Genomic DNA, 10491 nt, shown 5'->3' on the forward strand with positions numbered 1-10491 from the left:
TCACTGTCATTCCCTTCTTTAAAATCAAGGATTATTCTTACAAAATACTCTAGGGAACATTGAAAAACAGTAAATTTTTTATAATATATAAATTTTAAATTAAAAACCCTGATTTACATCATAGGTACAAAATAATATCATTGGATGCTTGGCGTGTAGACATAAACAAGAACAAAATAACCAGGGTTGACCAGAAGGCATTATATTTCTGTGGATTTCCTACCCTGAAACACATCAAACACAAAGTCAGTAATTATTTTGTTCAGAATTTTTTCACTTTATTGAATGTGAAGTGGTTTTGAAGAAAGAATTAAAATTAAATTGTTTAAATTTTTTAAAGTTTTTTTTGAAGAAAAGTGGTGTTCAAGTATTCCAGCAAAGCAGTCGGGGAGAAAACATGATGTTGGAAATCTTAGTGAATACAGAATCAGATGAACTTGTAAGTATTCTATTTATCTTTCATTTATTATTGTAGATGCTATTGTGTATCAACTGTTTCTAGTTGTTGAGGTGCTTACCAAAAAGGGATAACATGTAACTCTAGAAGTTCACAGAATAAAGAATAAAGCAAAGAAAATTTTACACAAATTAGATAACAGTTTATGAACCTTTAAAATTGTGATAAAATTAACAAAAAAGGTCCAGAGATTTTGAAAACTGTTTGAGCCATAAGTACATCTTATAGGTGATAATAGATTTATGCTGGGTGCTAAAAAACAAGATAGGGCCAAGAGGAAAAAAGAAGAGAAAAGGTATCCTAGTTCAAAGAAATGTCAGGAGCTGGGGATTTTAATAAGAAAATAAATGTTATTTATTCTTTTAAACATTTTTGTATCTCTTAAATTTAAGAAAATAATAATTTAAAAGTTGTATGTATTCATTTTAATTTGCTATGGGACACATGCACTCATCAGAGAGAGACAGAGAGAGAAAGAGAGCGGAAGTAAGAAAGCAAGCCACCACATCCAGGATTCAAACCGTAGTTGGACGTGTGGAAGTCCAGTGCCTTAACAGCCATGCCACCTGCTTGCCCTCATCTGAAATATTTTATAATTTTTTCTTTTAGAATAAATGTTATATATTTGAGGTGAAGGAATAGATAAACCTGACTGAAACAGAGGACTTATGTTAGGAAATAGTAGAAGATAAGTTTGAAAAAACAGATTGGGGCCAGACTATGGAGCAGATAATAATAGTAGTGGATGTGAGAGTGGATATGCCACTCCAAAAAAAAAAAAGGAAAGCTAGGCACAATAGTACCAAAGGTTTAGAAAACCATAATTTAGTGCAGGACAAAATAATGCAACAAGAGACCAGTGTCGCAACCTTAAAATAAGAATTTGAAACTTTCAAGCCTAACTATAGTGAAAAGGGAAACTGAGTAGATAGTTCAAAGCCTATTTGGAAGTATGAAACTGGTCTGGAGGAACAAATTGATGAAAATCTGCTATGGGTGATATGCTTCAGAAAAGCTCAGATATTGAAAGTGGTGTGTACAGCAAAAAGCTTGATGATCAGTCCAAAGGAAAACATGCTTCAGCTGTTTCCTCCAAAGAGAACACGTGAATCCTATTTAAATCACCTCCAGTTTTCCCAGTAGACAATAGCAGTGCTAAAATAGTTCCTAAAATAAGTTATGCAAGAAAAGTTAAGGAAAACTTCAACAAAACTATACAGAACTCTTCTATGTCACTGCTTTTGTCTTCATCCTCTTCATCATCTGCTGGAGAAACTTAGACCCAATCTTCAAGTCAGTTAACCTAGGTCCCTATGTCAGCACTGAAATATGTTACTTCTGTCAACTTTTCTAATGGGCCTGATTTAGCAGGGACTGATGCAAGTATGTATCCTCCAGAGGGTCAGCCACTGCTGACTACTGCTTCTAATACTTTGACACCTATCCCTTCTGGGGCTGATTCAGTTATCCAGGACATCAGTTTAACTTCAGCAGCTGTTGAACAAATTAAGTCTAGACTTTTTCATCTAATCTTCAAATATACAAACTGTGCTCTTGAGCACAGCACAAGTGGATCTGCCCTCTCATACAGATCAGCAAAATCTAAGCAATATTTTCCAGAATCAGTGGGGTTTATAAATGAACCCAGTGCTGGCCCTGAGACTATTACTGGAAAGTCATCAGATCATAAAGTGATGGAGGTGGCATTAAATAACCTCCTGACAAAGAAAAGCCCAGGTCCTGATGGTTTCACTTCTGAATTCTACAAAACTTTTAAGAAAGAGTTAATCCCCATTCCATTCAAATTATTTCTTAAGATCCAAAAGGAAGGAAACTTCTCAAAGTAATTTTATGAAGCTTCCGTCATCCTCATTCTCAAAATAAAGACATGACAAAAAAAGGAGAACTACAGACCAGTATCTCTGATGAATATAGATGCAAAAATTCTCAACAAGATACTTGCAAATCGTATCCAATAACATATAAAAAAGATTATTCATCACAGCCACGTAGGCTTTATTCCAGGAATACAAGGGTGGTTCAACATACACAAGACCATAATTATAATACACCATATTAACAGAAAGAAAAATTAAAAATGTGTGATCATTTCAATCGATGCAGAGAAAGCATTTGATAAAATACAGCATCCTTTCATGATTGAGACTGTCAGCAAGATTGGTATAGAAAAGTCATTTCACAACACAATAAAAGCCATATATGAAAAACCTATAGCTAACATTATACTGAATTGGTAAAGCTAAAAGCTGTTCCACTAAAAACTGATACTAGACAAAGGTGCCCACTTTCTCCACTGCTTCTTTTTTTTGGAGAGGTTTTTGCTATAGGGCGCGTGCGCTCGCCAGACAGACAGAGAGATAAGGAAAACATGCTTCAGCTGTTTCCTCCAAAGAGAACACGTGAATCCTATTTAAATCACCTCCAGTTTTCCCAGTAGACAATAGCAGTGCTAAAATAGTTCCTAAAATAAGTTATGCAAGAAAAGTTAAGGAAAACTTCAACAAAACTATACAGAACTCTTCTATGTCACTGCTTTTGTCTTCATCCTCTTCATCATCTGCTGGAGAAACTTAGACCCAATCTTCAAGTCAGTTAACCTAGGTCCCTATGTCAGCACTGAAATATGTTACTTCTGTCAACTTTTCTAATGGGCCTGATTTAGCAGGGACTGATGCAAGTATGTATCCTCCAGAGGGTCAGCCACTGCTGACTACTGCTTCTAATACTTTGACACCTATCCCTTCTGGGGCTGATTCAGTTATCCAGGACATCAGTTTAACTTCAGCAGCTGTTGAACAAATTAAGTCTAGACTTTTTCATCTAATCTTCAAATATACAAACTGTGCTCTTGAGCACAGCACAAGTGGATCTGCCCTCTCATACAGATCAGCAAAATCTAAGCAATATTTTCCAGAATCAGTGGGGTTTATAAATGAACCCAGTGCTGGCCCTGAGACTATTACTGGAAAGTCATCAGATCATAAAGTGATGGAGGTGGCATTAAATAACCTCCTGACAAAGAAAAGCCCAGGTCCTGATGGTTTCACTTCTGAATTCTACAAAACTTTTAAGAAAGAGTTAATCCCCATTCCATTCAAATTATTTCTTAAGATCCAAAAGGAAGGAAACTTCTCAAAGTAATTTTATGAAGCTTCCATCATCCTCATTCTCAAAATAAAGACATGACAAAAAAAGGAGAACTACAGACCAGTATCTCTGATGAATATAGATGCAAAAATTCTCAACAAGATACTTGCAAATCGTATCCAATAACATATAAAAAAGATTATTCATCACAGCCACGTAGGCTTTATTCCAGGAATACAAGGGTGGTTCAACATACACAAGACCATAATTATAATACACCATATTAACAGAAAGAAAAATTAAAAATGTGTGATCATTTCAATCGATGCAGAGAAAGCATTTGATAAAATACAGCATCCTTTCATGATTGAGACTGTCAGCAAGATTGGTATAGAAAAGTCATTTCACAACACAATAAAAGCCATATATGAAAAACCTATAGCTAACATTATACTGAATTGGTAAAGCTAAAAGCTGTTCCACTAAAAACTGATACTAGACAAAGGTGCCCACTTTCTCCACTGCTTCTTTTTTTTGGAGAGGTTTTTGCTATAGGGCGCGTGCGCTCGCCAGACAGACAGAGAGATAGAAAGCAGGAAATCACCCCCCAGGGGGGATGGCCACGCCGCAATCCCTTCTCCTCCATTCTCCTCTCGGGATCTTGGGCACGCACGCACACGCGCCCGGCGTGAGTTTAAGCCACCGGGTCCGGGACTCGAACCGCGGTCGACTACGTGGGAGTCCAGCGACATAGCCATTACGCTAACTGCTGGTCCCTCCACTGCTTTTTAATATAGTGCTGGAAGTCTTAGTCAATGCAGTCAGAAAAGAGAATAATATAAAAGGCATTCAAATAGGCAAAAAAGAGTTGAAAATATCTTTATTTGCAGATAACATGATGGTATACTTAGAAGACCCAAAGTTCTCCATGAAAAAACTTCTCTAAGTAATAAATTCATACAGTAAAGTAACAGGATACAAAATCAACATCCAAAAATCTATAGCATTTCTTTTTTTTTCTTTTTTGGAGAGGTTTTTTTGCTATAGGGCTCATGCACTCGCCAAGAAGACAGAGAGAGACAGAAAGCAAGAAATCACCCCCCAGGGGGAGTGGCCATGCTGCAATCCCTTCTCCTCTGTTCTCTTCTTGGGATCTTGGGCACGCACGCACACGTGCCCGGCGTGTCTTTAAGCCACCAGGTCCAGGACTCAAACCGCGGTCAACTACATGGGAGTCCAGCGACATAGCCATTACGCTAACTGCTGGTCCTAAATCTATAGCATTTCTATATACAAACAACAAGTTGAATGAAGGAGACCTGAAGAAAGGAATCTCTTTTACCATAGCCACAAAATGTGTAGGATACCTAGGGATAAACCTAAAAGAAAGTCAAAGACCTTTACAAAGAAAACTGAAAATCTTAAAAAAGATATTGGAAAGGACACAAAAAGATGGAAGGACATCCCATGTTCCTTGATTGGAAGAATTAATGTAACAAAAATGGCAATTTTACCCAAATTAATTTACATATTTAATGCAATTCCAATCAAAATACCAGAGACATTCTTCACAGTTCTAGAAATGACAGTCATATAATTTGTCTGGAGTCATTAAAGACCTCATATTGGCAAAGCAATCCTGCACAAGAAGAGTGGAGTGGGGGGCATCTCATTCCCTTACCACAAAATATTCTCTAAAGCTGTGATAATCAAAACAGATTGGTATTGGCAAACAAACAAACAGGTGGACAAATGGAATAGAATAGAGACTCGAGAAATAAACCCCAAAACTTACAGCTAACTGATTTTTGACACTGGATACAGGTCAATCCAGTGGAAAAAGAAAAACTTCTTTAGCAAATGGTGCTGAAAAAACTGGGTATCCACCTGCAGAAAGATGAAACTGAATCCCCATCTTTCACCACTAAAAACAGTCTACTCAAAATGGATCAAAGATCTGAACCTAAGACCTCAAACCATAAAACTACTATGGAAAACACTGGGAAAACTCTGGGAGACATTGGGATGGGCAAAGGCTTCTTATATAAGACTCCCAAAGCATGGGCAGTAATCCCTAAAATAGACAAGTGGAACTATATTAGATTAAGAAGTTTCTGCACAGCAAAAGGCACAGTAATTAATGTGAATCAGCAGCCCTCAGAATGGGAGAATATTTTTGTAAACTATGCCTCAGATAAGGGACTGATAACTAGAATACACAGGGAACTCAAATGACTTACCTGAAATAAAATTACTAACTCAATTAAAAGATGAGAAAATGAGCTGAACAATAATTTCTCTAAGGAAGACATACAGTCAAAAAGCATATGAGGAAATGCTCAACATCCCTCATCATAAGGGAGATGCAGATTAAAACCACAATGAGATACCACCTAACCCCCGTCAGAATGGTGAAGATTAAAAATACAAAGTTTTAAGCGTTGGCAGGGCTGTGGTGAAAGGGGAACTCTCCTGCACTGTTGGTGGGAATAGAAATTAGTCCAGCCACTGTGGAACACAATATGGAGGTCCTCAAAGATCTACAAATAGAACTACCATTTGATCCAGTAATCCCACTTCTGGGTATCTACCCAAAGGACAGGAGAATGCTTAGTTAGAATGCTTAGTTGCACATTAATGTTTATTGCAGCATTCATGATTGCTAAGACATAGAACCAACACAAATGTCCACAGATTGAAAAAGTGTGGCACATATACTCTATGAAATACTATTCAGCCATATAAAACAAGACCCTGACATTTGATAGGAAGTGGTCGAATATGGAAAATTTATTGCTGAGTGAAGCAAGCCAGGCTATGAAGGAAAGATATTGTATGTATCCACTTAATATATACAGATTATCCCCACTCTGTGGTAGAGATTGAAATATTAGAGGGCATAAAAGCAGTGAAAATAGTTATGGATGCTTAAGACAATGTTGAATGAAGAAGGGAGGAGGGAAGAGTATAGAGAAGGAAAGCAGGAGAAAAAAAAAGAGCATGACATTTGTAGCACAAAGAAATTCTTTATTACCCGTTGATGATAACATGTATAGTATTCTCAACTGGACTGATCTGGGAAGTATTTCACATTAGATAAATTTTCTTTACAAGCCAAATGATATATTGTGATTGAATGTTTAAAAAAATAAAGAATATAATAATAATAATCTAAAAAAAATGAAAAACTATTTGCCGATGATGATGTAGAAAGTAATATTTTTGTCTTGACTGATATGCATGGTAATCATGCTGGAAAAAGAAATATTATACACTGTAAAGATATATGTGATTAAATGTAATACAAAAAATAATAAAAATTTTTCAAAATGTTTATTGAAATCTTTTGTTTGTATGAAGATTTCTCTTGGACCTGAAACATTAATAAGCTTTGCTTTTACTTTAAGAGTATAGAGAATGTAGCTTCATCAGTACTTGGAAAGTCCATCTTTGTTAATTGGCCTCACCTTGAAGAAGCTAGAGTTGTGGCTGTATCAGATGGAGAAACTAAGTAAGTAATATTAGATTTATAATTTTTTAAACTTATACTTGCTTTGCAATTTGGTGGCTTTTATCGATTCTTTTTTTTTATAACTGATAAAATGATTGTAAATACATTTATACTCTATAGTGAAAATGAAAGTCCTCTCACCACAACAAAGTTTAATCACCATAGGGGCTGGCAGGTGGTGTGGTGGTTAAGGTCAGTACCAGTGGCTCCCATCCAGTGGCTCCCACATGAATGACCACAGTTCAAGTCTCAGACCTGATGGTCCACTCTCTCTCTCTCTCTGTCTCTCTCTGTCTCTCTTTCTCTTGTCAAAATACTACTACTACTAATAGTAATAATAAATATTTTTTAAATGTTCAACCATTGTATATTCCTAGAGATAGTTTAAATATCTCTAGTTTGTTTTAGTTAGTTTGTTCCGTTTCTCTTCTTTTCATTTTAGTAGTTTAGAAGTTCTGTATCCTAACTTTTTTCAAGCAGTGGTTATCTTTATAATTTTAATTCTGCATTACAATTGTAAATCTGCAGGTGCTCAAGTCCCTTATATTAAATGACATAGTACTTGCCTATAACCTAGACACATCTTCCCGTATACTTTCTTTTTTTGTTTTGTTTTGTTTTGTTTTTCAGTTTGTTGCTGTAGACCATGTGCTTGTTGGAGAGAGCCAGAGAGAGAGAAAAAGGAAGAGAGGGAAAGTAAGAAATCGCCCCCCCCAAGGGGGACGGTCATGCTGCAGTTTCTTCTCCTCCATTCTTACCTCAGGATATTAGGCATGCATACACGTGTCCAGTGTGATTTTCTCTTTTCTTTTTCTCTTAGTATTAGCCATAGGGCACATGCACTCACTGGAGAGAGACAGAGAAAGAGAGAGGGAAAATGAGAAATCTTACCCAGAGGGTATACCCACGCCAAAATTTCTTCTGCATTCTCCTCCTAGGATTTTGGGCACTTGCACACGTGTACCCGGTGTCATTTTCAAGCTCCCAGCTATAGGACTCAAATCATGGTCAGCATGTGGGATCCAGCACATTAAACACTATGCTACCTGCCGGCTCCCCTCCCATATACTTTAAATAATCTCCAAATCACTTATAATACAATAGGGTATATCTCTACATCTCTTGATTTATGGGGATTCAACATAATGCTTGGAGCTTGGCAAATTCAAGTTTTGCTTTGGAATTTTAATTTTTTTTCTCCAGACATTTTAAATTTGTAGTTGGTTTAATCCACAGATGAAGAATCCACATATATGAAACTCTTCTGTACAGAATACCAATAGTATATTATTTGGCAAATATATTTCTCTTTTTGACAAAAATGAAGCATATATAACCTTACCTTGCTGTACTTTCTCGGGTTTGATTTAAATAGTACATTTTTTTCTTTAAGGTTTTTGCCACAGAGTGTTTATGCTCACTGGAGAGAGAGGCAGAGAGACAGGAGTCTCTTCCAGAATTCCAAGAGGAGAATGAAGGAGAAGGGATTGCAGCATAGCCATCTCTACTGGAGGGTTCTCTCTTTCTCTCTCTCTGTCTCTCCTGTGAGTGCATGCACCATATAGTAAAATCACCAAAAAACAAACAAACCAAAAAAGTCAATATCTTCTTTCTTTTAAAGAGAGATTTTTTCCCCCTACAGGGCACATGCGCTTGCTGAAGAGACAGAGACAGAGAGACAGAAAACAGGAAATCACCCCCCTGGGGAAATGGCCATACTGCAATCTCCTCTTCTCCATTTTCTAACTGGGATCTTGGCCCACATGCATGCCTACACACACACCTGGCTTGAGTTTTGGGCCACTGGGTCTGGAACTCAAACCACGGTTGACTACATGGGAGTCCAGTGACATAACCATTACACCATCTGCTGGTCTCCAGTATCTTCTGTTTTAAGAATAATTTCTTGGGAGTCAGTAGATAGTGTGGTAGTTGACTGCAGTTTGAGTCTCAGACCTGGCAACTATCTCTCTCTCTCCCTCTCTCTCTAGTGAGCACATATGCACTATAGCAAATTAAAATATAATAAAAATAATATAATTAAGTAAATAATATTTTTAAAAAGAATAACTTCTTAACATTTTACTTAGGTTTACAATAATTTTGAGTATATGTGTACCTACTAGAAAAAGACAGGCATGGGACCAGCAGTTGGTGTAATGGCTATGTCATTGGACTCCCATGTAGTCGACTACAGTTCGAGTCCTAGACCCAGTGGCTTAAACTCATGCCAGGCACGTGTGTGTGCGTGCCCAAGATCCTGAAAGGAGAATGGAGGAGAAGGGATTGTGGTATGGCCATCCCCCCTGGGGGTTAAGTTCTCACTTTCAGTTTCTCTTTCTTTCCCTGTCTTTCTGGCGAGTACACACACCCTTTAGCAAAAAAAAAAAAAAAAAAAAAAAAAAAATTAGAAATGTACAGAAAGAGGGAGAGGAAGAAAACATCCGCACGATGGGTCATAGTTACACTGTATTCCCTCCATTTCTCCATCCTATTGGTATTTGAGGCATGCACCCGCATAAACCCAGCATGCCTCTCAAACTAGAACCACATAATTTGCTGTGTGGGATCTAGCTGCCTTAGCCACCATCCTTTTTCATGACATCTAGTTTATCATTTTTTCTTTTATTATAATGTCTAAAAATTCTTAACCTAACCCTAGACCCCAAAGATTTTCTCATAAATTTTCTTTCAGAAGTTATAGTTTTACTATTTCTTATATTAAATCACTGACCAATTTTGAATTAATTTTTCTATAAAGTTTGAGATTATATCAAATTTAATGTATTTACCTATAAATACTCAGTTGCTCTAGCATCACTTGTTGAAAAGACTGTCCTTCCTCCATTGGATTGCTCTTGCATACATATATATCAAAAGTCAACAGAAGGACCAGCAGATAGTGTAAATGGCTATGTTGCTGGACTCCCATGTAGTCGACCGCAGTTCGAGTCCCAGACCCAGTGGTTTAAACTCACACCCGGCACGTGTGAGTACACACCCAAGATTCCAAGAGGAGAATGGAGGAGGGATTGTGGCCTGGCCACCCCCTGGGGGGTAATTTTTTGCTTTTTGTCTCTCTGTGTCTCTGTTCTTTTTGGTATGTGCACGCACCCTATAGCAAAAACCTCTCAAATAAATAAATAAGAATTAAAAAGTTAATTAGACATACTTGTATGGGTCTACTTTGTTCCATTGATTTAATTTTTTTTTCTTTTGCAAATACCATACTGTCATGATTACTGTAACTATGTAATAAATTTTAGTATCAGGAAATGATTCCTTTAACCTTATCTTTTTATTTATTTATTTATTTATTTATTTTTTGGAGAGGTTTTCTCACTATAGGGCACTTGCGCTCGCCAGACAGAGAGAGACATAGAGACAGAAAGCGAGAAATCACCCCCCAGAGGGG

The 10491-nt window shown here is 37.0% G+C and overlaps 1 protein-coding gene across 7 annotated transcripts in view; it reads left to right on the forward strand.

The window, feature by feature from the left end:
- XRN1 (5'-3' exoribonuclease 1) overlaps positions 1–10491 on the forward strand; it is a 153357-nt gene that overhangs the window by 57253 nt on the left and 85613 nt on the right. For all 7 annotated transcript variants that reach the window (XM_014593184.2, XM_014593182.2, XM_006162304.3 and 4 more), the window contains 3 exons: positions 125–245; positions 341–439; positions 6973–7076. In XM_014593184.2, coding sequence (XP_014448670.1) covers positions 125–245; positions 341–439; positions 6973–7076 — 324 coding nt within the window. The remainder of the gene's footprint in view (positions 1–124; positions 246–340; positions 440–6972; positions 7077–10491) is intronic.

This window comes from Tupaia chinensis, unplaced genomic scaffold (genome assembly GCF_000334495.1).
Source record: "Tupaia chinensis unplaced genomic scaffold, TupChi_1.0 Scaffold139833_1, whole genome shotgun sequence".
NCBI classification, from domain to species: domain Eukaryota; kingdom Metazoa; phylum Chordata; class Mammalia; order Scandentia; family Tupaiidae; genus Tupaia; species Tupaia belangeri.